The sequence below is a fragment of the Piliocolobus tephrosceles genome, chromosome 21 (assembly GCF_002776525.5).
Source record: "Piliocolobus tephrosceles isolate RC106 chromosome 21, ASM277652v3, whole genome shotgun sequence".
NCBI classification, from domain to species: domain Eukaryota; kingdom Metazoa; phylum Chordata; class Mammalia; order Primates; family Cercopithecidae; genus Piliocolobus; species Piliocolobus tephrosceles.
Window position 1 is genome coordinate 46,241,244 of NC_045454.1, and position 25,449 is coordinate 46,266,692.

Genomic DNA, 25,449 nt, shown 5'->3' on the forward strand with positions numbered 1-25,449 from the left:
TAGCTGTGATTATAGGCATGCACCACCACATCTGGCTAATTTGTAATTTCTGTATTTTTAGTAGAGATGGGGTTTCACTATGTTGGCCAGACTGGTCTTGAACTGCTGGCCTCGGGTGATCCACCCACCTCAGCCTCCCAAAGTGTTGGGATTACAGGCATGAGCTGCCGCACCTGGCCTGCACCCAGATATTTTTTAGATTTTTTTGTAGAGACGGGATCTTGATATATTGCCCAGGCTGGTCTTGAATTTCTGACCTCAAGCCTCGGCCTTGCTAAGTGCCGGGATTACAGGCGTGAGCCACCATGCCAGGAAAAGTAAAGGATTTCAAGATAAGAGAATTATGGCAAATTATTTGGAGGGGTCCAATATAATCACAAGGGTCTTTATAAGAGGGAGACAGAGGATCACAGTCAGAGAAGAGGTGAGGACAAAAGCAGGAGTCCCAGCAAGTGAGAGAGATTTGAAGATTAATGCTATGGCCAGGTACTGTAGCTCACACCTGTAATCCCAGGACTTTGGGAGGCTGAAGCACGAAGATCACTTGAGGCCAGGAGTTTTTTTTTTTTGAGACGGAGTCTCGCTCTGTCGCCCAGGCTGGAGTGCAGTGGCCGGATCTCAGCTCACTGCAAGCTCCGCCTCCCGGGTTTAGGCCATTCTCCTGGCTCAGCCTCCCGAGTAGCTGGGACTACAGGCGCCCGCCACCTCGCCTGGCTAGTTTTTTGTATTTTTTAGTAGAGACAGGGTTTCACCATGTTAGCCAGGATGGTCTCGATCTCCCGACCTCGTGACCCACCCATCTCGGCCTCCCAAAGTGCTGGGATTACAGGCTTGAGCCACCGCGCCCGGCCGAGGCCAGGAGTTTGAGACCACCCTAGGCAACATAGCAAGACGCTGTCTCTATGAAAATTGTTCTAAGAAGTTAGCTGGGTGTGGTGGCACATTGCTGTAGTCCTAGCTCCTTAGGAGGCTGGGATGGGAGGAGGCTGGGATGGGAGGATAACACAAGCCCAGGAGTTCCAGACTACAGTGAGCTATGATCGCACCACTGCACTCCAGTCAGGGCAACACATGGAGACCCTGTCTCTAAAAAAATAAAAATAAAAATAAAAAAGCTAGGCGTGGTGGCTCACACCTGTAATCCCAGCACTTCGGGAGGCTGAGGTGGGTGGACCACCTGAGATCAGGAGTTCCAGACCAGCCTGGCCACATGGTGAAACTCTGTCTCTACTAAAAATACAAAAATAAGCCAGGCATGGTGATGGGTGCCTACAATCTCAGCAACTAGGGAGGCTGAGGCAGGAGAATCGCTTGAACCAGGGAGGCGGAGGTTGCAGTGAGCCAAGATCATGCCATTGCACTGCAGCCTGGGCAACAAGAGCGAAATTCCGTCTCAAAAAACAACAACAAAATTAACCATGTGTGGCGGCTGTGTCTATAATCCTAGTTGCTCAGGAGGCTGAGGTGGGAGGCTCACTTGAGCTAAGGAGTTAGAGGTTGCATTGAGCTATAACGGTACCACTGCTCTCCAGTCTAGGAGACAGAGAGAGGGAAACCCTATCTCTTAAAATAATAATTAAAAAATAAAAATAAAAACAGGCTGGGCACAGTAGCTCACACTTGTAATCCCATTCACTTTGGAAGACCGAGGCCAGGGGATTGCTGGAGGCCAGAAGTTCAAGACCAGACCAGGCAATAAAGCAAAACCCCATCTCTACAAAAAAATTTTTTTTTTCTTTTGAGGTAGAGTCTCACTCTGTCGCCCAGGCTGGAGTACAGTGGCACAATCTTGGCTCACTGCAAGCTCCACCTCCCGGGTTGACGCCATTCTCCTAACTCAGCCTCCAGAGCAGCTGGGACTACAGGCGCCCGCCACCACACCCGGCTAATTTTTTGTATTTTTAGTAGAGAGAGAGTTTCACTGTGTTAGCCAGGATGGTCTCGATCTCCTGACAGGTGATCCGCCTGCCTCGGCCTCCCAAAGTGCTGGGATTACAGGTGTGAGCCACCGTGCCCGGCTCACAAAAATATTTTTTTAAATTTGCTGAGCTGGCCAGGCGCAGTGGCTCACGCCTGTAATCCCAGCACTTTGGGAGGCCGAGGCGGGCAGATCACTTGAGGTCAGGAGTTCAAGACCAGCCTGGCCAACATGGTGAAACCCCATCTCTATAAAAACATACACAAAAATTAGCCAGGTGTTGTGGCGGGCACCTGTAATCCCAGCTATTCGGGAGGCTGAGGCAGGAGAATTGCTTGAACCCAGGAGGCAGAGGTTGCAATGATTGTGCCACTGCACTCCAGCCAGCCTGGGTGACAGAGCAAGGCTCCACCCCCTCCCCCCCAAAAAAAGGCTGGGTTCTGTGGCTTATGTCTGTAATCCCAGCACTTTTGGAGGCCAACGCAGGTGAATCAGTGGATCATGAGGTCAGGAGTCCAAGACCAGCTTGGCCAAGATGGTGAAACCCCAACTCTCCATCTCTACTAAAAATACAAAAATTAGCCGGGTGTGGTGGCAGGCACCTATAATCCCAGCTACTTGGGAGGCTGAGGCAGGAGAATCACTTGAACCCAGGAGGCGGAGATTGCAGTGAGCGGAGGTTGCAGCCAGCCGAGATCGTGTCTCTGCACTCCAGCCTGGGCGACAGAGTGAGAGTCCGTCTCAAAAAAAAACAAAAAAAATTGTGTGTACAGTAGCACACAACTGTAGTCCCAGCTACTCAGGAGGCTGAGGTGGGAGGATCACTTGAGCCCAGGAGGTCAAGGCTACAGTGAGCTATGACGGTGCCACTGCACTTTGGCCTGGGTAACAGAGTACGACCCCATCTCTCTTTTTTGGGGGGTGGGGAGATTGAGTTTTGCTCTTATCACCCAGGCTGGAGTATAATAGCATGATCTTGGCTCTCTACAACCTCTGCCTCCCAGGTTCAAGCGATTCTCCTGCCTCAGCCTCCCAAGTAGCTATCCTCCCACCTCGGCCTCTCAAAGTGCTGGGATTATAGACATGAGCCACTGTGCCCGGCCTGGGACTATGATCCGGCTGTAGGACTCCCTATCTCTCCATGTCTGTCGTCTCTGGCTGTTCTGGACTCGGTCTGCCTGTGCTGGTGACTTCCTGAGTGTGTAACTGTCCGCGTCTGTCTGTCTGTCCCTGTGCCTGTACTTTGTGCTCTTTGTCCCCATCCCTGGCACCCCCACCATCCACTTCACAGGTGGCTCCCTCTGGTGGTCCACCAGTGACCATACAGGCCAAATGAACCAATGGAAAAAAGAGTTAAGAGACGGGGAAGGATTTTATTAATAGACAGACTGTGAATCTTGGCTGCTGCAGAGTGGGGAAGGAGAGATGAGGGCCCAGGCACGATACAGGGGACCAGACACAGTCCAGCCTGGCGGGGACGGACCTGGGGGTCTGCCTTCCCAGGCTGACCACTTATTGCCCACCCACCCCCAACATAATTAGCAGGCAGGATGCCTGGGTTTCTCACAGGGGGTGGGGGCAGGGCCTCTGTCCGGGGACGTCACCCGTTAAACTTCCTCTCTCAGCCACACAGGAAGCTCAGCCGGCTTGGGGCCCAGCAAACACAGGCCCCCAGGACCCCTGGGGAGAGGGCCCCGCTGGGCTGGCCCTGCAGGGACCATGGAATCCAGAGCTGAGTAAGAGTCTCCCCATCCCTCATTCTCTGGTACAAGATTCCCAGGCCAGGCCTGAGCCGAGGCAGAGGGGAGCTGGGGCTGGAGCAGGCCCGGGAGGTGCAGTGACCTGCAGGGGCAGGTGGTTGGAATTAGATACTCCACGGGCCTCCGCTGTGACCTCCACTCTGGGACAGGCCACTCTCGGTCCCCTCCTGTCTCTCTCTGTATATTCAGCTCCTGTGATTATGTCTGTAGCTCTGTGGCTGCATGTACCCCTCTGAGCTTTGTCCTTGGTATGTCTGACTGATGGCTTCAGGGGGGCACGGGGGGGCGATCAGGGCAGATCACCCATATGAGTGGGTGATCATGTGTGACTTGTGTCAGTGTGAGGGTGAAGTGCTGGGGTGCCCCATGACAGAGACTGTGTGTGCAACTGGGCAGGACAGTGTGTCTGCCTCTAGATCTCCCTGTCTCTCTCCTTGAGCCCAAGGCTGCATCTTCTGCTTGATATGGGGGCAGAGGAGGAAAGCAGAGATCACAGGGTTTACAGTAAGTACCTAGGTATCCTGCCCTCCTTCCTCTGATGAGACATGTGGGATCAGCCACCAGGGTTCTATGGGGTCTCACACACAGAGACATACAGACACCCCACGAGGATCCCATGCAGTTACCCAGCGACACTCATAGCTGTACAGGAAAATATAGACATCATTCACTTGCTTGGGCACACACACTCACATCTATACAAGAAAATACAGATGTCGTGGCTAGATGCAGTGGCTCATGCCTGTAATCCCAGCACTTTGGGAGGTCAAGGTGGGCAGATCGCCTGAGGTCAGGAGTTCGAGACCAGCCTGGCCAATATAGTGAAACCCTGTCTCTACTAAAAACACAAAAATTAACTTGGCATAATGGTAGGCACCTGTAATCCCAGCTACAGGGAGGCTGAGGCAGGAGAATCACTTGAACCTCCTGGGTGGGGCGGAGGTTGCAGTGAGCCAAGATTGTGCCATTGCACCCCAGCCTGAGTGACAAGAGCAAAACTCCATCTCAAAAAAATTACATAGATAGATAGATAGATAGATAGATAGATAGATAGATAGATAGATAGATGTCATTCACTTAGCTTTAGACTGCACAGGCTGTCCTTTAGATCCGTGCAGTCCCACCCCACAGATACAAGGGACAGTCTGGTCTTTTCAGGCAGACAGCAGACAGGATCACACACACACTACCTGCTCACACAAGCCACGCACTCAGCCACACACCATCACACACAGCCACACGCACACGGTCACACTTTCTCACTCCATCCTGTACTTGTGTGCACCATTAACACTGCTGCACACACAGCCTCACACAACCACACACTCACAGCCACAAAGCCCCAGAGTCGTGCACATGCCGATGCACCTTGTGGCACAGGCACACACAACCACGCTTGTGTGCAAAGTGGCAGACACAACCACACAGGCCTAGAAGCAAGTCTCTGGACCCCTTCTGCATCCCACAGAGGGGGCTCCCCTGCCGTGTTTGATTGGTTCTTCGAAGCGGCCTGCCCCGCCTCCCTGCAGGAGGGTGAGTTGGGAGCCTGGGAGTGAGGGAGTGGGAGGGGAGGGTGGGCCTGGGTCACTGAACTTAGAGGCCTGCTGTCTTCTACAGATCCCCCCATCCTGCGGCAGTTCCCTCCAGACTTCAGGGACCAGGTATTCAAGCTGGCTCCTTGCTCCCCCAGGGCCAGGGCTGGTCCCCCAGGGGGAGGGGACTCTGTTTCTTGGACCTGGAGCCTAGGGAGGCGGTGCCCAGTCTCAGTGGCCAAGCAGTCTGCGCTTTTCTTCACCTCCAGGAAGCTATGCAGATGGTGCCTAAATTCTGCTTCCCTTTTGATGTAGAAAGGTACGGAAGGGTGGGGAGATCCAAGGACTCAGGGACTCAGATCTCTCAGGGGCCCCAAGGACTCAACACCTAGAGACTCAGACATCTGGAAACCCATACGCTCGAGGACCCTGAGACTCAAAGGCTCAGGCGCTCAGGAGCCCTGAGAACTAGGGACCTGTATGCATTAGCATCCAGGGGTTCAGACACTCAGGGCCCCAGAGATCCAGGGACTCAGGGACCCAGAGATCCAGAGACTTAGGGACTCAGAGATCCAGTGACCCAGAGATTCAGGGACTCAGGGATTCTGAGACCCAGGGACCCAGGCTTGCAGGGATCCTGACAACTGGAGACCCATACACTCAGGATCCCAGGAACTTTGTTGGGGAGGGGGGACATCCTCAGACAGCTGGGATGTCCAGGTCTCTCTAACAGCCCTTCCCACTCCAGGGAGCCCCCCAGCCCTGTCGTGCAGCATTTCACCTTCGCCCTCACAGACCTTGCCGGCAACCGCAGATTTGGTTTCTGCCGCCTGCGGGCGGGTACCCAGAGCTGTCTCTGCATCCTCAGGTGCGGGATATGGGGGTTGGATGCGGGGAGGAAGGGAAAGGCCGAGGCCTGGAGACACTTCGTGGAACCTGTCTCCTCTCTCCACAGCCACTTGCCCTGGTTCGAGGTGTTTTACAAGCTACTGAACACAGTGGGAGACCTCCTAGCCCAGGACCAGGTGAGACCAGCCCCTCTCTCACTCCTGTGGGAGTCCCAGCCCCCAACCCCCCAACCTCCCAACCCCTCCCTTTCAGATCTCCCAGGCCTGGCAGGGCACACTGTGTCACACCTGTAGTCCCAGCATTTTGGGAGGCTGAGGTGGGAGAATCGCTTGAGCCCGGGAGTTAGACCAGCTGGGCAACATAGTGAGAACCCTGCCTCTACAAAATCTTTTAAAAAATTGGCTGAGTTCGGTGGCTCACACCTGTAATCCCAGCACTTTGGGAGGAAGAGGCGAGCAGATCACCTGAGGTCAGGAGTTCAAGACCAGCCTGACCAAGATGGTGAAACCCCGTCTCTACTAAAAATACCAAAAAAAAAAATTAGACGGGTGTGGTGGCACATGCCCGTAATCCCAGCTGCTCATAGACTGAGGCAGGAGAATCGCTTGAACCCGGGAGGCAGAAGTTGCAGTGAGCCGAGATCACGCCATTGTACTCCAGCTTGGGCAACAAGAGTGAAACTCCGTCTCAAAAAAAGAAAAAGAAAAATTAGCCAGATGTGGTGGCGCACACCTGTGGTCCCAGCTACTCAGGAGAGCAAGGTGGGAGGATCGCCTGAGGCCAGGAGTTTGAAGCTATGGTGAGCTATGATCACAGCACTGCACTCCAGCCTGGGACACAGAGCAAGACCCTGGCCCACCAGCCAGGCTAATTTTTTTTTTGTATTTTATAATAGAGACGTGGTTTCACCATGTTTGCCAGGCTGGTCATGGGCTCCTGGCCTCAGGTGATCTGCATGCCTCAGCCTCCCAAAGGGTTGGGATTACAGGCGTGAGCCACCACGCCCGGCCTACAGGAAAACATTTACATTAAAAAATTTTAAAAGCCCTTTGAGAGGCCGAAACAGGAGGATTCCTTGAGCCCAGGAGTCCAGCCTGGGCGGGTCTCTATTAGAGACCCCTCTAATAGATACCTTGTCTCTATTATTATTATTATTAAATTTCTTTTAAAGAAAGAAAAAAAAAAACCTCCCAGGCCTGACCTGAGCCCTTGGCCCCTCCCAGACCACTCAAGCTTACTCAGAGCCCTCGAAATCCCCAATCCCCACATCTGGCTCAGCCACCCCTGCCCCTCCACGTCCCACCCAGGTCTCCGAGGCAGAGGAACTTCTTCAAAATCTGTTTCAGCAGTCCCTGTCTGGGCCCCAGGCCTCAGTGGGGCTGGAGCTGGTGAGTAGCTCCCATTCCCTGGACGCTGGACCTTAGGTGGATGGGAAGGCTGCGCCCCAGCCCTGATGACCACAGAATCGTGCCTCTTCCCCAGGGCAGCGGAGTGACCGTCTCCAGCGGGCAGGGTATCCCGCCCCCTACCCCGGGAAATAGCAAGCCGGTGAGCGGGGCTCGGGGACCCTGGAAGGTCGGGGGTCCAGATGAGGCCAGCCTCCTGACTGATTGATCCCCTTGCCAATACCCCCACCAGCTGTCCTGCTTCGTGGCCCCGGACTCCGGCCGCCTGCCATCCATCCCTGAGAACGTGAGTGGGGACCCGGGATGGGTCTCTGGGGATGGGAACAGGTCCCGAAACCAGGACCGGGGATGCAAGATCCAGGGGCCAGTCCACGCCCAGCGCACCTCTCTGATCCTCAGAGGAACCTAACGGAGCTGGTGGTGGCCGTGACTGACGAGAACATCGTGGCGCTGTTCGCGGCGCTCCTGGCGGAGAGAAGAGTCCTGCTCACCGCCAGCAAACTCAGCACAGTGAGGCGGGGCCCGCCGGGCCGGGGTGGGAGCAGGGTCTGGCTCCGCCCCTGGGGGCGGGACAACGGGGCTGATGCCTGGCTCTAACCCGACTGCGCGAGACCTGAGGGCGAAGCCCTGGCCCCGCCCCTTCGAAGGTCTCGGAGAGTTGAATTCTGGCCCCGCCCTCGTGGGAGGGGGCTGCGTTCAGCTCCTCCTTTTTGGGAGTACTGCGCTCAGGCTCCACCTACTATGGGCCACAACAGGTCTGGCTCCACCCCTCCGGACCCTCAGGTACACTGAGAACTAGGGACCTATACACATGGGGACCCAGGGACCCAGGGACTCAGGGACTCAGAGATCCAGGGACCCAGGGACCCGAATACCGAGGGACCGAGGGACCTAGGAACACAGGGACTCAGATAACAACTAGAAACCCATACTCCCAGGGACCCCGAGACCCAGGGTCAAAGGCAGAGGTGGAGACTGGCCCCACCCCTAGGGGCGGGGCCGCATGATTACATTCCAGCTCCACCTCCTTGGGTGGGGTTAGGTCGCGGCTCCACCCCTAGGGGCGGGACAAGGGCGGGCTACATCACAGCTCCACCTATTTCGGGGTGGAGTGCGTGGAGGCTCAGTCCTTGCTCCACCTGTATGCGGGAAGACTCAGAGGTGTTGCCTATTAACTGCGCCCCTTAGAGAGAGGGATCAGGACAGGATGAGTCCTGGCTTCACCTGCTTGAAGCACTGTTAAGTAGCCAAATTCCTGGTCTCCACATGATTTCTAAAGGGGTTCGAGTTGTCACTCATTACCCAGCAGTGGATGGGAAGGGGGAACAGGAGACTGGGGACGTGGGAAATGCAGCTGGAAGAGACCCCCGCGCTAGAGGGTCCAGGCCATGATTTCACGCCCCGCCATCGCCCCCCAGCTGACCTCGTGCGTCCACGCGTCCTGCGCGCTCCTGTACCCCATGCGCTGGGAGCACGTGCTGATCCCCACGCTGCCCCCACACCTACTGGACTACTGCTGGTGAGCGAGGGAAGCTGGGAGGGGCTGGGCCTGGGGGCAGGCCCTGGAGGCGGTGCCTGCATGACCCCGTCCCCTCGGTCCGCAGCGCGCCCATGCCCTACCTCATTGGAGTGCACGCCAGTCTCGCCGAGGTGAGCGCGTATCCACCCAGACGGCGGGGATGTGAGGGTTCCCCCTTCCTCTACATCCCCAGATGCCCTCCTCTGCCAAGGACTCTCGGACTCTGAGCGGCTGGCCCCGCTTTTCCACAGAAAGTACGAGAAAAAGCTCTGGAGGACGTCGTAGTGCTGAACGTCGACGCCAATACCTTGGAGACAACATTTAACGATGTGCAGGCGCTGCCTCCAGACGTGGTCAGTGTCGCCCCTCCCACCTTCCTGCCCCGGGAAGCGAGGGCCCCACACCTGCCCACTCAGGGCCACTCCCTTGTGCTTCAGGTGTCCCTGCTGAGGCTCCGACTCAGGAAGGTCGCCCTGGCCCCCGGGGAAGGGGTGTCCCGTCTCTTCCTCAAAGCCCAGGCCCTGCTCTTCGGGGGGTACCGCGATGCACTTGTCTGCAGCCCGGTGAGCAGCGGGGCCCTTGCGGGAGAGGTCTCTGGGTTCCTGAATGAATCGTAATATAATGATAGGTGCGGTAGATGGCCTGAGGCAGTGGCTCACGCCTGTAATCCCAACACTTGGCCGAGATGGGAGAATTGCTTGAGCCCAGAAGTTCAAGACCAGCCTGAGCAACACAGTGAGAACCCCCCCATCTGTTGTTGTTTGTTTGTTTGTTTGTTTTTGAGACGGTGTTTCACTCTGTCACCCAGGCTGGAGTGCAGTGGCATGATCTCGGCTGACTGCAACCTCCACCTCCGGGGTTCAAGCGATTCTCCCGCCTCAGACTCCCAAATTACTGGGACTACAGGTGCACACCACCACGCCCAGCTAATTTTTGTAGTTTTAGTAAAAACGGGGTTTCTCCATGTTGGCCAGGCTGGTCTCGAACTCCTGACCTCAGGCGATCTGCCCACATTGGGCTCCCTAAGTTCTGGAATTACAGGTGTGAGCCACCATGCCCGGCCACCGTCTCTATTTTTTTTTTTTTTTTTAGACAGAGTCTCACTCTGTCGCCCAGGCTGGAGTGCAGTGGCCGGATCTCAGCTCACTGCAAGCTCCACCTCCTGGGTTCCCACCATTCTCCTGCCTCAGCCTCCCGAGTAGCTGGGACTACAGACGCCCACCACCTCGCCCGGCTACCCCGGGCGCGGTGGCTCAAGCCTGTAATCCCAGCACTTTGGGAGGCCGAGACGGGCGGATCACAAGGTCAGGAGATCGAGACCATCCTGGCTAACATGGTGAAACCCCCGTCTCTACTGAAAAAAAAAAAAAAAAACTAGCCGGGCGAGGTGGCGGGCGCCTGTCCCAGCTACTCGGGAGGCTGAGGCAGGAGAATAGCGGGAACCCGGGAGGCGGAGCTTGCAGTGAGCTGAGATCCGGCCACTGCACTCCAGCCTGGGCAACAGGGCGAGACTCTGTCTCAAAAAAATAAATAAATGAATAAAAAATAATAATAATGATAGGTAGCATTAATGGAGTGCTTACTTTGTGCCTCTGTTTGCCCCTCTGTAAAACGGGACCCTGATAGTGCCACCCAAAAGGATATTAGAATCAGTGAATCAGCATCTTCCCAGCACTTTGAATCATACCTGGCATACAGCAAGCACTCAATAAATGCTAGCTCCTACTGCTGCTATTATCTCATTTAATGCTCATGACATTTTGAGATGGATACTGCGATAGTCCCATTTTCCATATGAGGAAACCAAGGCTTTGGAGAAGTCCCACAGTGGATGAATGTTGAAGCCAGGGCCTCGATCTCTGAAGCGCCCTCCCCTGTTTTTCACAACCAAGCTATAAAATCGTTGGGGCAGGGGGTCCCAGTATCACTTGAGCATCTGATGTTCTTGTCATCTCTGCATCCCAAATCTGCACACAGACCACCCACTTCCTCTGTCTCCGCCCTGGTCTGGACCCTGTCGTTGTTTGCCTAAAATTAATGCACTGATCTCTCCCCTGGGACTCCTCCGCAAGCAGCCTTCTTTCTTTCTTTTTTTTTTTGAGACAGAATCTTGCTCTCTTCCCAGGCTGGAGTGCAGTGGCACAATCTCAGCTCACTGCAACCTCCGCCTCCCAGGTTCAAGCAATTCTCCTGCCTCAGCCTCCCGAATAGCTGAGATTACAGGCATGTGCCACCACACTGGCTAATTTTTGTAGTTTTAGTACAGATGGGGTTTCACCATGTTAGCCAGGCTGGTCTCAAACTCCAGACCTCAGGTGAGCCACCCACCTCGTCCTCCCAGAGGGCTGCAATTACAGGTGTGAGCCACCGCACCTGGCCCCCTGCAAGCAGGTTTCTGCTTTATCTCCCAGAGTCTGTACTCCCCGCAGTGACCAGAGGTCACCTGTGAACACCGGAGTCAGATCATTTCCCTCCCCTGCCCACAGCCCTGCAGGTCTTCCACCTTACTCAAGATAAACACTTAAATCAGCCGGGTGGGTGACTCACCCTGTAATCCCTGCACTTTGAGAGGCCAAGGTGGGTGGATTGCTTGAGCCCAGGAGTTCGGACCAGCATGGGAAACATAGTGAGACCCCGTCTCTACAAAAACTGCAAAAATTAGCCGGGCATAGTGGCGTGCACGTGTAGTCCCAGCGACTTGAGAGGCTGAGGTGGGAGGATCACTTGAACTCAGGAGGTAGAGGTTGCAGTGAACCAAGATCACACCACTGCACTCCAGCATGGGTGACAGAGTGAGACCCTGACTCAAAAAAAGAAATGAAAAAAAAAAAACAAAACCGGGCCGGGCGCCGTGGCTCACACCTGTAGTCCCAGCACTTTGGGAGGCTGAGGCAGTTGGATCACGAGGTCTAGAGATCGAGACTATCCTGGCCAACATGGTGAAACCCCGTCTCGACTAAAAATACAAAAATTAGCTGGGAGTGGTGGTGCGTGCCTGTCATCCCAGCTACTCAGGAGGCTGAGGCAGGAGAATCGCTTGAACCCTGGAGGCGGAGGTTGCCGTGAGCTGAGATTGCACCACTGCATCCCAGCCAGGCGACAGAGTGAGACTCTGTCTCAAAAAACAAAACAAACAAAAAAACAAACAACAACAACAAAACAGATAAGTCCTCCCTGCCATCCATGAGGCCCCACACAGGGTCAGACACACAGCAAGTGCCTAATCAATGTTTGCTACATAAATATATAGTAGAATGAGGGAGGGCCAGGAACACCCCAGGGAGCTCAGAACTCCAACGCTTCTTCCAGGGCCAGCCAGTGACCTTCAGTGAGGAAGCCTTCTTGGCCCAGAAGCCTGGGGCACCTCTGCAGGCCTTCCACCAGCGGGCTGTGCACCTGCAGCTGTTCAAACAGGTATGCCAGAGCCCTGAGGGTCCAGCTGGGGCTGGAGGTGGACTGCTGAGACCCTGAGGGCTTGTCTGAACTGGCAGGGTTGAGGGCAGACTCCTGGGTCCCTGACGGTATGGCTGTAGACAGTCCAGCAGGATTCCTCACTCCAGGGTTCCCAAGTGGGGAAGGACTGAACTCCTGGATTCCTAAAGATGGGAGCCCCCGGCCGTCACGGTGGCTGATGCCTGTAATCCCAGCACTTTGGGAGGCCGAGGCAGGCGGATCACAAGGTCAGGAGTTCGAGACCAGCCTGACCAACATGGTGAAAGCCCATCTCTACTAAAAATAAAAAAATTAGCTGGGCATGATGGGGTGCACCTGTAATTCCAGCTCAGGAGGCTGAGGCAGGAGAATCGCATGAACCCAGGAGGCAGAGGTTGCAGGGAGCTGAGATCACGCCACTGCACTCCAGCCTGGATGACAGAGCAAGACTCTGTCTCTAATAAAACAAAACAAAACAAAAACATGGGAGCCCCTAACTCCTGGGTTCCTGGAGGACAAGACCTACTCCTAGGTCCCTGAGAGAAATCAGGGTGGAACCAAATTCCCAGGTCCCTAAGCAGGTATCTTTCTGGGACTGGGGTGGTGGCCCGAGCTGGACTCCAGAGGGGACGGGTCCTGACTGTGAAATCCCAGGATTTCCTGAGTCCTAGGGATATGGGGGGAGGGGTGGCAGGTGGGGCTGGACTTCTAGGCCCCTGGGAGAAGGCAGCTTGGACCACAAGATCCCTAAAGATGGGGTCAACCTACTCTTGGCTCACTGAGAGCGGGTGGGTAGGTCTGGAGGAGGCAGAAATCAATTTCTGGGTCCCTGAAAGGGGCAGGGCTTGGTCCCTGGGGACAGGTCCTGACTTGGGGAGAGAAAAGAAGGTGGGATCTCTGGTTCCTAAAGTGGGCTCTGGTCTAGGGGCAGTGGCTCACGCCTATAATCTCAGCACTTTGGGAGCCCAGGGCAGGCAGATCACCTGAGGTCAGGAGTTCAAAACCAGCCTGGCCAACACAGGGAAACCCTGTCTCTACAAACAATAAAAAAGTTAGCTGGACATGGTGGTGCACACCTGTAATCCCAGTTATTGGGAGGTTGAGGCAGGAGAATCACTTAAACCGGGGAGGCAGAGCTTGCAGTGAGCTGAGATCGTGCCACTACACTCCAGCCTGGGTGACAGAGTGAGACTCCATCTCAAAAAATAATAATAAAAAATACGACCGGGTGCGGTGGCTCAAGCCACCAAAGTGCTGTAATCCCAGCACTTTGGGAGGCCAAGATGGGCAGATCACGAGGTCAGAAGATTGAGACCATCCTGGCTAACACAGTGAAACCCCGTCTCTACTAAAAAATACAAAACGAGCCGGGCGAGGTGGCGGGCGCCTGTAGTCCCAGCTACTCGGGAGGCTGAGGCAGGAGAATGGCATAAACCTGGGAGGTAGAGCTTGCAGTGAGCTGAGATCCGGCCACTGCACTCCAGCCTGGGAGACAGAGCGAGACTCCGTCTCAAAAAAAAAAAAAAAAATAATAATAATAATAATAATAATAATAATAAATAAAATGGGCTCCAGTTTCCCAGGTGCTTGGGGGTGGGCAGGTTGGAGGCCAGAGATGGCTTCTACATCTTGATAGCGGGCAGGCTGCGAAGTGCTGGCATTCAGATGTGTCTCCTGCTGCTTCTGATTTACTATCCCCCACCCCAGTTCATCGAAGCCCGACTGGAGAAGCTCAACAATGGGGAGGGCTTCTCAGATCAATTCGAGCAGGAGATCACCGGCTGCGGGGCCTCCTCAGGTGAGCCCTGAGTCCAGCCCCCGGGTCCCCCCCACCCACCCGTACCCCCCGCCCCAGCCAGCCTTTGGTGACCACACACCTCTCGCCTTACCCCAGGGGCCGTTCGATCCTATCAGCTCTGGGCAGACAATCTAAAGGTAAGATCATCAAAACAATAGGCCTTGGCTTAGGCCTGTAAACCCAACACATTGGGAGGTGGAGACAGGACTGCTGAGACCAGAAGTTTGAGATCAGCCAGGGCAACATGGCGAAACCCCATCTCTACTAAATTAAAAAAAAAAAAAAAGCAAAAATTTGCTAGATGTGGCTGTAGTCCCAGCTACTCGGGAGGCTAACGTGGAAGGATGGCTTGAGCCCCAGGAGGTGGAGGTTGTAGTGAGCTGAGATCGTGCCACTGCACTCCAGCCTGGGTGACAGAGCAAGACCCTGTCTCAAAAACCGCTTTTTGGCTGGGCACGGTGGCTCGCGCCTGTAATCCCAGCACTTTGGGAGGCCGAGGCAGGCGAATTGCCTGGGATCAGGAGTTTGAGGCTGAGGCGGGCAGATCACAAGGTCAGGAGATCGAGACCATCCTGGCCAACATGATGAAATGCTATCTCTACTAAAAATACAACAATTAGTCGGGCGTGGTGGCAGGCAACTGTAGTCCCAGCTACTTGGGAAGTGGAGGCAGGAGAATCGCTTGAACCCAGGACGCGGAGGTTGCAGTGAGCCGAGATGGCACCACTGCACTCCAGCCTGGGTGACAGAGTGAGACTGCATTTCAGCAAAAACAAACAAACGAAAAACCTCTGTTCTTTGAGACTCCATCTCAAGAAACAAAAACAAACAAACAAAAAACACTTAAGTGTGTCGCACTGGCTTAATTTAATTCCACAACAGTCAGCAGGTAGGGTCATGACTACGATCATGTTCATTTACAGAGGTGAAAAAAGGGAGATTCAGAGAGGGAAAGGGGCTTGATCAGCATCGCACAACCTGGGATGGGGAGGTGGGATCTGGCCCTAGCCCCTCCCCCTTGGTATCTCCTCTCCTGCAGAAAGGTGGTGGTGCCCTCCTGCACTCAGTCAAGGCCAAGACCCAACCAGCAGTCAAGAACATGTACCGCTCGGTGAGGCTGAGCTGGACAGGCCACTCTCGCTGGGGTGACGAGGGGGAGGGGACAGAGGACACTTTGTCCTCCCAAGGATGGAGTATTTTGACCCTGGCAGACACTTTAAACACAAATGATTTAATCAGAACTGAACCAGCAGTTAAACCCTTAACAACTCTTCCCCCTTTTATTTTTGTATTTATTATTCTCATTTTTGTTGGAATCCTACCCCCCAACCCCCCTGTAAAATTGACAGCCAAGATTCACTGGCAAACATTCTTTGTCCTTGGATGCCACAATTCCAGGTTCTGCCTTTTTTCACCCAAGCTCAGAAGTTTCCTGGGGCCAGTTTTTGCAGCTTAAAATTGTCCATGCGATTTTATTCTTCACCGCTTTGAGACAGGACAGCTTGCCCTGTTGTTTTGCCATTCCACATTTTATTTGGGGATGACTTCCTCCAGGAATACTAACTTTATATTAGTCAAAGGGGTGATAGTTTGCATTGACTTCTTAGGTGGTGTATGGCGGGTGGGGAACATATTTGAGACACGCAGATGGCAAAGTAAAGCCATCTTAGCGGAGAGGGCTGAGCTCTCAAATGCCCAGGATCCCACCACCCTCGGGTAATTCTCTCTCCACTGCTTCATAGGCCAAGAGTGGTTTGAAGGGGGTGCAGAGCCTTCTAATGTATAAGGTAAGACCAACCAGCCAGGTGCAGTGGCTCACCCCTGTAATCCTGGCACTTTGGGAGGCCGAGGCAGGAGGACCGCTTGAGTCCAGGAGTTTGAGACCAGCTTGGGTAATATAGTGGGACCTTGTCTCTACAAAAAAATTTTAAAATTAGCTGAGTATGGATTGCTTGAGTCCAGAAGGCGGAGGTTGCAGTAAGCTGAGATAGCACCACTGCACACCAGACTGGGTGACAGAGAAACCCTGTTTCAAAAAAAAGAAGACTGTGGCTGGGCGCAGTGGCACACTCCTGTAACCCTAGCACTTTGGGAGGCCAAGGAGGGCCGATCGCTTGAGGTCAGGAGTTTGAGACCAGCCTGCCCAACATAAAGAAATCCTGTCTCTACTAAAAAAAATACAAAAATTAGCCAGCCGTGGTGGTGGGCACCTGTAATCATAGCTACTTGGGAGGCTGAGGCACAAGTATTGCTGGAACCCAGGAGGTAAAGGGCAGTGAACCGGGATCGTGCCACTGCACTCCAGCCTGGGTGATAGAGGGAAACTCTGTCTCAAAAAAAAAAAAAAGAAAAAAAAGAAGACTGGCTGGGCGCGGTGGCTCACGCCTGTAATCCCAGCACTTTGGGAGGCCGAGGCAGGTGGATCACTTGAGATCAGCAGTTTGAGACCAGCCTGACCAACATGGTGAAACCCCATCTCTACTAAAAATACAGAATTAGCTGGGCATGGTGGTGTATGCCTGTAATGCCAGCTACTTGGGAAGCTGAGGCACGAGAACCGCGTGAACCCGGGAGGCAGAGGTTGCAGTGAGCCGAGATTGTACCATGCACTCCAGCCTGGGCAACATGAGTGAAGCTTCATTTAAAAAAAAAAAAAAAAAAAAAAAAAGACTAACTAAAGACCAATGGTAGGGGGTGATGGGGAGACTTCATGGCAGAGGTTCCCAGCTCATGCATTCTCTTCCTAGGATGGAGACTCTATCCTGCAGAGGGGGGGCTCTCTGAGGGCCCCAGCCCTCACCAGCCGCTCAGACCGCCTGCAGCAACGCCTCCCAATCACTCGGCACTTTGGACAGGTGAGAGCGCTCCCTTCCCCCTGGCACACACCTGGAATTATCACTGAATCCTCCATCCATCCCAGTCCCCATCCAGACATCTCACCTCCTTCTTCAACTTCCCTAATATGTGGCACCCACTTCACACTCACCCTCCTTCAGCAAGCCTCAGCCCCCTGATTCTGCAGTCTCCTGAGGTCCTATCACCCCCACCCTTTGCAGAACCGGCCCCTTCGCCCCAGCAGGAGACGCCGGCTGGAAGAGGGAACTTCCGAGCCCCCAGGGGTGGGGTAAGGCTAAAAGGGAACAGCAGTGTTGAAAGTGGGAGGCCAGGACTGATGGGGAAGAGGGTCCCCGAACTCCAGAGCAGCCTGACCAGGGCTGGGGGGTCTCGGGCAAATATCTGAGTCTGTCCATCCTCACCCAGGACACCCCCTCTGAGTCCTGAGGATGAGGGGTGCCCATGGGCAGAAGAAGCTCTGGACAGCAGCTTCTTAGGGTCTGGAGAAGAACTGGATTTGTTGAGCGAGATTCTGGACAGTCTTAGCGTGGGAGCCAAGAGTGCAGGCAGCCTGAGACCGAGCCAGAGTTTAGACTGCTGTCACAGAGGAGACCTGGACAGCTGCTTCAGCCTGGTGAGAGCCTCGCCCACTCCCCCAACCCCACCCCAAGTCTTCCCCTAATGGCCCATCCAACTTGCCAGCCCCTCTGCCATCTAAAAGCCACAACTTGCCTATCCATCCCACCTAGCCTAACATACCAAGATGGCAACCAGACGATAAGAAACTACCAGAGCCAGAGCCCCAGCCCCTGTCCCTGCCATCCCTGCAAAACACCTCATCTTTGGATGCCACCAGCTCTTCAAAGGACCCCAGGTCCCAGCTAATACCCTCAGAGTCCGACCAAGAAGTCATCTCTCCATCCCAGTCCGCAACAGCTTCTGCAGACCCAAGCAGCCGAGGGGACCCCAAACCCTCTCCTCTCACAGAGCCCCTAATTCTTCATCTCGCCCCTTCCCACAAGGCAGCTGAAGATTCTAGAACCCAGGAAAACCCCGCTTCCTGGCTCTCCACTGCACCCACTGAGCCCAGCCCTCCAGAAAGCCCCCAAATTTTGGCCCCCACAAAGCCCAACTTTGATATAGCCTGGACGTCCCAGCCCCTTGATCCTTCCTCAGACCCCAGTTCTCTGGAGGACCCCAGAGCCCCGTCTCCCAAGGCCCTGCTAGCAGAGCACGCTCACCTCCAGCCACTCGAGGAACCGGGAGCCCTGACTTCCCCTGCTACACCCACCAGCAACTGGCAAAACCTCCAGCCCAGCAGCCGGCCCAGAGTCGCTGATCTTAAGAAGTGCTTTGAGGGTTAAGAATCAGGGGTCCAGGAGAGACCCCTGTCCCTCAGTAAAGCCACAAGAGTCCAAAGCTGGTTTTTTCCTGGTGAATTTCTCTGGTGCCTTCATTCTGCTCAGAAATCCACCCCAGCCACCTCTGTCCCTCCAAGGGCAGCCTCTCTAACTGACTCATAGCGGGGAATTCCAGGAAGCCTCCACTCCTCTAGAATCCCGGCAACCTTACAGTTCCTCTCAGCATTCATCACTTCCATCTCAGCTAATGCTCCCACCAGCTCAAACACACCAATAAAGCTTTTATTACATCTTACTACTAATTTTATATACATAAAGTGAATAGCCCCATCCTCTCCTGACCTCAGGGGCAGAGTCTTGAAGTACCTTCTTCCCTGCTATTCTTAAGCACTGGGTGGATCTGACTGCACAGAGAGGGCACTGCCTTTCCCCAAGGTCATACAGCAATAAAGGGAGACAGATGCAGGAGAGGGGACCTAGATGGGCAGGCAGCCCCGCACCGTCTCCTTGGAGTCCTGAGGGGCCCGGGCCTCAGCTGCATGGGAGAACTGAAAGAAAGGAGAGGGGGCTGTGGAGCCTGCAGGACACACAGAGAAAAGTTGGTTCCGCAAGCGGGGAGGTGGGTCCCGAGCCCCAGCACCCTGAGCTGCAGGCACAGCCAAGCAGAGGCAACATGCTGCACAGAGCCCACCAGGTGGGTGCCCCCAGCCTCTCCCCACAAGTCCTCCTGAGCCATCAGAGGCTGGTGTCTCAGTGGCAGCTGCAGTGTACAAGCCAGCACCCCGCAGTCCTGGGCAGTGTTGGTGACTGCAGCAGGCCCCAGCGTTCAGATGAGCCGCTCTTCCGGCGGCAACTTGAGGTTGGGGGTCGGTGGCACACGGGCACCCACCTGCTCCTCGCTGCTGGGCCGGTAGGTGCCCTCCGTCTGCCGCTTCTCCCGAAGCTTCCACACCAACAGTGCCAGCCCCACAGCCAGGAGCAAGATGGCCAGGATGGAGAAGACCACAATGATAGCAGTGATGGCCCCCTGAGACTTCAGAGAGGGGACAGGTGTGAATCACCTGGCCTGGGTAGCCTGTCCACCTCCACCTGAATTGCACCCCCCTCATCACCCCCCAACCCACAACACACACATATATCTGCCACTTTTGGTAATCTGAGCCCCACACTGGGTCTTCCTGGATCCCTACCTACCTTATCTGGGGTGCTAAGGCTCCCCCTCACCTGCCATGTCTGGGACACCCCTCACAAGCACCTGCCATGTCTGGGACTTGGGCTATTTTTTTTTTTTTTTTTTTTTTTTTGAGACAGAGTCTTGCTCTGTCACCCAGGCTGGAATGCAGTGTCACGATCTCAGCTCCCTGCAACCTCCGCCTCCTGGGCTCAAGTGATTATCCCTGCCTCAGCCTCCCGAGTAGCTGGGATTACACACGTGTGCCACCCTCCCTGGCTAATTTTTTGTATTTTTAGTAGAGATGGGGTTTCACCATGTTGGCCAGGCTGGTCTCAAACTCCTGACCTCATGATCTGCCTGCCTCGGCCTCCCAAGGTGCTAGGATTACATGTGTGAGCCACCGCGCCCAGCCAGGACTCCTGCCTTCGTCATATCTAGCAAGTCTGAGCTCCTTGCTTCCCCACCCACCTGAGAGGTATATGGATTTCCTGAGCCCCCACATCTGACAGCTACAGTACTCCTGCCTACTCCCTCTAGGGTCTCCTAGTCTTCCTGGTCTAAGACTTCAGGTCTCTCCTACTTAGAGCTCTCCAAAGCCATCCTGACCTGCCACCTCTGGGGGAAGGGGGTGTCCAGTCCTCTCTACATGCTGTATGTGTGGCCCCTGGATAACATCCTTGCTGCCATCTTCCCACATATACCTCCAACTCACCAAGTTGCCATTGGAGCTGGAGCTGGTGGGTGAAGGCACAACAGTGCTATTGTGATTTGCAGAAGGGGTCAATACTGTGGAGGCTGAAGGCAGAGAATAAATCAGTCTCCATCTTTCTCTCCCATCCCCGCCCATGGGCACCTGCTTTGGGCATTCCCCTTCACCTCCCCCCAGCAAGTCCCAGTTCAAACTCTGCCTTTCATTCACACAGAGACAGTGGGCGCCTTGCAGGCAGGACCTGTCCCTCGGGTGTTTGCTCCTCCGGACACCCCCCAACCCAGCCCAGCAGAGCCCAGTAGGGTGTCCGGAAGTCCAACCCTCCCCCACTCACCACTCGGCCCCGGGCCCTTAAGGATCTGGGCGGGCCTAGCTTTTCCCTGGAGTGTCTGACTCACACCTCCCCCCAGGCTCCCAAAACAAATCTAAGACTGAATGGCTGGGGTCTACACCTTCAGCCAACCGGGTCCACCGGGCTTGGCAGGCCTCCTCCCAGCTCCCAGTTCACCCAAAACACCTGCACTATGCCAGGACTCAGGTCCACAGCCCTTACCTCCCACCAAGTCCTACTTAGGAGCCTCCACTACCACACACAATTCCACCTGGCTCAGGAACTCAGGTCTCCTAGACCAAGTCCCAGGGTCCAAGGAAGAAACTAGAAATCTGAATCTCCCTGAGCCCTAACCCTGTAGACCCCTCTCCAAGGTATTTCTTGCCCGCTTCCCAATTCTTGACCCTATCTGTGCCCCAGATACCCAGCGCTTCTAAGCCACGTCCCCAGCAGAGATCCAGGAATCCAGACCCCTCCCCGCAGAGCTCTCAGCTGGTACCTACTTTGCCCCCAGACTCGGCCCCAGCGGGCCAGCAGGAACGGCAGGCCCAGCACCAGGAGTAGCCCCAGCCCGGGGTTCGCCATGGGCTGGGTGGCGGGTTGGCAGCGCCGAGGAAGGGGCTTCTCGCGCGCGCCCCTCCTACCGCATCTCCGGCCAGGGGCACCTGCGACGGGGCACCTGGGGGCAGGAGAAGGAGAGAGGCCTGGGCATTGGGATCGGGGTCTGGACCCGGGCGCAGGCCCACAGGAGAAACAACTGGCGCCAGGGCACCCATGAGTCCCGCCCCGCCCCAGCCGCCAGAGGTCAGCGATTAAAGATTAACTCCCGGGAGCGCGTTCCTGGGCTGGGGAAAGGGAAAGGAAGGGGACGGGTAGGGTGGACGGGCGAGGGCGCAGGCCTGGCGGTGCGTCCTGCTTTCCTACCTGGCCCGGGCGTCTTTGACCTAGCTCAGGTTCCTGGTCCGTGTCTCTCCCTCGAACCCTCGGTCCGTCGATCGGTCTTTGGGTCCGATCCCACCGGCTCCGCCCGCTCACGTGACCCGGAAAGTTTAGTCACTCACCTGGGAGGAGAGCGCACTTCCGGCTTGTGCACCTGAGCCTCGATAAGAGGGCGGAGCCAAGAAGGGGGCGGGGCCGCGCTGCGGGCGCACCTGTAACCGGACCCCAGTCCCTTAATGGGGATGCGGGGAGGGAGACCGCGGAAGCACGCAGGTGTGAGGGGAATCTCACACCTGCATTGCGAGCCATGTGTAGGAGCGCACAGGTGTGGAGACGCACGGGGTATGTATGTACCCGTGCACGACGCACTCCTGCCTAGGCCAGACTTGGATGGGGAGCGCTCAATGAGAAAAAACACCTGCCCAGGCGCAATGGCTCACACCTGTAATCCCAACACTTTGAGAGGCTGAGGCAAGAGGATCGCTTGAGGCCAGGAGTCCGAGACCAGCCTGGGCAACACAGCGAGGCCTCATTCTCTACCAAAAAAGAAAGGAGAAGGGGAAGGGGAAGGGGAAGGGGAAGGGGAAATAAGCCCGGGACTGTGGCGTGATCCTGTAATCCCAGAGCTTTGAAAGACCAAAGCAAGAGAATCACTTGAGGCCAGGAGTTCGAGATCAGCCTGGCCCACATAGGGAGCCCCATCTTTACAAAACAATAAGAAAATTAGCCGGATGTGATGGCACGCACCTGTAGTCCCAGCTACTTGGGAGGCTGAGGTGGGAGGATGGATTGAGCCCAGGAGTGGAGGTTACAGTGAGTGAGCTACGACTGCACCACTGTACTCCAGCCTGGGTGACAAAGTGAGACCCTGTCTCTAAAAAAATTTTAAAAAGATAAAACACCTGTACGGTTAACACCTGTGTGGAATCAAACCTGTACAGAAGACAACTGCACAGGCATTCACATATAAGAACACACAGAAAACATCTGGCCAGGTGCGGCGGCTCATGCCTGTAATCCCAGCACTTTGGGACGTCTAGGCGGGAGGATCACCTGACGTCAGGAGTTTGAGACCAGACCAGCTTGGCCAACATGGTGAAACTCTTGGCTTTACTAAAAATACAAAAATTAGCTGGGTGTGGTGGCAGGCACCAGTAATCTCAGCTACTCGGGGGCTGAGGCAGGAGAATTGCTTGAACTCAGGAGACAAAGGTTGCAGTGAGCCGAGACTGGGCCATTGCACTCCTCCCTGGGCAAAAAGAGTGAAATTCCATCCCATAAAAAGAAAGGAAAATCTGCACTGAATCACAGCTATATGAAATATAACCAAGGCCGGGCATGGTGGCCCATGCCTGTAATCCTAGCACTTTGGGAGGCCAAGGCAGGTGGATCACGAAGTCATGAGTTCAAGACCAGCCTGGCCAAGACAGTGAAATCCCTGTCTCTACTAAAACAAATACAAAAATTAGCTGGCGTAGTGGTGGGCGCCTGTAATCCTAGCTACTTGGGAGGCTGAGGCAGGAGAATCGCTTGAACCCTGGAGGTGGAGGTTGCAGTGAGCCGAGATCATGCCACTGCACTCTAGCCTGGGTGACAGAGCAAGACTCTGTCAAAAAAAAAAAAAAAAAAAAAAAGAGAAAAGAAAAGAAATATGACCAAATGGATACATACCACCAGGGTGGACAATATCTCTACAGAACATGCCTGCATTGTCATCACAAACAGCTAAGGCACTCTGATGTGGAATAGACCTGTTTTAGGAACACATCTGCATGGCTCACCTATGAAATGTACAGCACTTGTATTGGGGAATTACTGGGGTGTCAGTGTCTTGTAAATATCTGTATGAGACATACCTGCATTTACGTAGACCTATATGGGGCTTGGTTATATGGAAACATACCCAGATGGGTGTACACTTAACTGAAACACACCTATGGGGCGGGAGAATGTAGAATGCATTCATGGGTGGAGGGAAACCTGTTCAGAAACATACCTGTGAGGTAAGGGAAAGCGCCTTGTAGGAGGAACACCTGTATGGGATTGAGCTCAAGTGAGGGGAAGAACTTGGAACTTCTGCATGGGGCACACTCACATTGACGCACATCTGTGGGTAAAACCATCAGGGCAGGGGCTCACATATACTGAGGCCCACCTGTCAAGGATGTATCTGTGAGAAAACACCTATTTGGGGGCACTTACATGGAAAAAAACCTCTGTATCACTCCATGCTGTATGGCACCTGCAAGGAACAACTGTGAATGAAAACCTCTGCTAGAGGCGTCTCTTAGAAGAGACTCATTTGTCTGGGGCACACCTGTTCCATCACACCTGTCTAGGCAGAGGCTGGGAGTGAACCAAATGTGTCCTCACGGCTGTATCTTTGTTTTCTTTCTCTCTCTCTCTCTTTTTTTTTTTAAATTATTTATTTATTGTTTGTAGACATGGGTGTCTTGCTATATTGCCCAGGCCGGTCTCGAACTCCTGACCGCAAGCGATCCTCCCATCTCGGCCTCCCAAAGTGCTAGAATTAGAGGCCTAAGCCACTGGGCCTGGCCAATGCTGTATCTTTGGATAAACGATGATGATAATAACAAGATCCCCTCCTGAGGACCCTTGGTGTGATGAGTGATGATTAAAGAATAATTAGGCCAGGCCAGGCGCAGTGACTCACGCCTGTAATCCCAGCACTTTGGGAGGCTGAAGCAGGAGGATCACCTGAGATCACGAGTTCGAGACCAGCCTGGCCCCCATGGTGAAACCCCCATCTCTACTAAAAATACAAAACTCACGGCTGGGTGCGGTGGCTCATGCCTATAATCCCAGCACTTTGGGAGGCCGAGGCGGGTGGATCACGAGGTGAAGAGTTCCAGACCAGCCTGGCCAACATGGTGAAACCCTGTCTCCACTAAAAATAAAAAAAAAATTAGCTGGGCCTGGTGGCGGGCGCCTGTAATCCCAGCTACTCGGGAGGTTGAGGCAGGAGAATCGTTTGAACCCGGGAGGCGGAGGTTGCAGTGAGCCGAGGTCGCGACATTGCACTCCAGCCTAAGCAACAACAGAGAAACTCCGTTTCCAAAAAAAAAAAAAAAAAAAAAAAAAAAGATTAATTTCTTCTAGGGGATAGAGTGATGGTTAAGGATCCCAGATCTCTTTAAACCCCTACTTTGCCCCTTAGTGGGCATCAGGACTGGGGAGAATGAGTTAACCTCCGTTTCCTTATCTGCAAAGTGCGAACTCCAGTACCACCTACCTTATAGGGTTTCGGCAACGACGACGCGAGAGGTGAGTAAAAGCCCTGGCGTGTGCAACGCACTGAATCAAAGTGAGCTTTTGTTATGATTATTCGCTGTCAAGTGGTCTGGGCTCCCTTCCCCCTAATGGTGAATAGGGAAACTGCGCCTGAAACTAGTAGTAGGGACATTCCGCAGGTGCAGCGAGTGCTACAGGCTAGAGCCCCGCCTCCAGCGCTCGAACACTGGGATCCTCAACCCCGCGCCCGGGACATTGAGCCGCCCCCCTCCCCATGCCGCGCAGCGTCTGAATGCGGCCGCGGCCTCTTTAAGATTGCCTGGCAGGTTGTTGGACTACGGGCAGGAGGCAGCCGGGGGTCCGCGGAGAGGCCCCGCCCAGGTGGGAGAAGAGGCGGGGCGGGCGGGCTCAGCCCAGGCGGCGCTGACCAATAGGAAACCGACTTTGCTGCCGCGCCGCGTGTTGATTTTCTGTTTCCCGGTCAGAGTGGGACCGAGAAAGGAGGCGCGCGGGCGGGAGGAAGGGACGGTGGGAGCGCATAGCGCCTGAATCTTCTGTTTCTGCGGCCGAGAGGAGAAGGTGTCAGGCGTGGGCGGGCAGAGAGCGAGAGAGATGTTGCAGGGTTCTTGCGTGC

General features: G+C 54.8%; 2 protein-coding genes across 10 annotated transcripts; one reads left to right on the forward strand and one right to left on the reverse strand.

The window, feature by feature from the left end:
- The first annotated feature begins 3,500 nt into the window (after positions 1 to 3,500).
- On the forward strand, positions 3,501 to 18,705 carry DENND1C (DENN domain containing 1C). 7 transcript variants are annotated; one of them, XM_026455536.2, is made up of 23 exons: positions 3,501 to 3,654; positions 5,147 to 5,211; positions 5,296 to 5,339; positions 5,480 to 5,529; positions 5,959 to 6,078; positions 6,166 to 6,235; positions 7,367 to 7,447; positions 7,542 to 7,607; positions 7,698 to 7,751; positions 7,865 to 7,975; positions 8,884 to 8,984; positions 9,070 to 9,115; positions 9,236 to 9,337; positions 9,422 to 9,547; positions 12,294 to 12,398; positions 14,124 to 14,214; positions 14,311 to 14,351; positions 15,254 to 15,325; positions 15,957 to 16,001; positions 16,962 to 17,069; positions 17,271 to 17,338; positions 17,476 to 17,683; positions 17,799 to 18,705. In XM_026455536.2, exons 1-23 carry the CDS (start codon positions 3,638 to 3,640, stop codon positions 18,411 to 18,413), a joined length of 2,406 nt encoding a protein of 801 aa, XP_026311321.1. In that variant the 5' UTR covers positions 3,501 to 3,637; the 3' UTR covers positions 18,414 to 18,705. The 7 variants fall into 7 exon arrangements, with proteins under 7 accessions (XP_026311321.1, XP_026311326.1, XP_026311320.1 ...); XM_026455535.1 differs by lacking the exon at positions 5,480 to 5,529 and adding an exon at positions 4,118 to 4,182 and having other exon boundaries at positions 3,520 to 3,654; XM_026455537.1 differs by lacking the exon at positions 5,480 to 5,529 and adding an exon at positions 4,095 to 4,182 and having other exon boundaries at positions 3,545 to 3,654.
- CRB3 (crumbs cell polarity complex component 3) lies at positions 18,696 to 25,166 on the reverse strand. Of its 3 annotated transcripts, none has more exons than XM_023186794.2 (7): positions 24,817 to 25,166; positions 23,560 to 23,596; positions 21,549 to 21,685; positions 21,128 to 21,303; positions 20,297 to 20,379; positions 19,300 to 19,443; positions 18,696 to 18,958 (listed from the first exon to the last, which is right to left on the reverse strand). In XM_023186794.2, the coding sequence occupies exons 4-7, from the start codon at positions 21,207 to 21,209 to the stop codon at positions 18,887 to 18,889; spliced, it is 381 nt and encodes a 126-aa protein (XP_023042562.1). In that variant the 5' UTR covers positions 21,210 to 21,303; positions 21,549 to 21,685; positions 23,560 to 23,596; positions 24,817 to 25,166; the 3' UTR covers positions 18,696 to 18,886. The 3 variants fall into 3 exon arrangements, with proteins under 3 accessions (XP_023042562.1, XP_023042560.1, XP_023042559.1); XM_023186792.2 differs by having other exon boundaries at positions 23,560 to 23,670; XM_023186791.2 differs by lacking the exon at positions 23,560 to 23,596 and having other exon boundaries at positions 21,549 to 21,775.
- Positions 25,167 to 25,449: the final 283 nt, after the last annotated feature.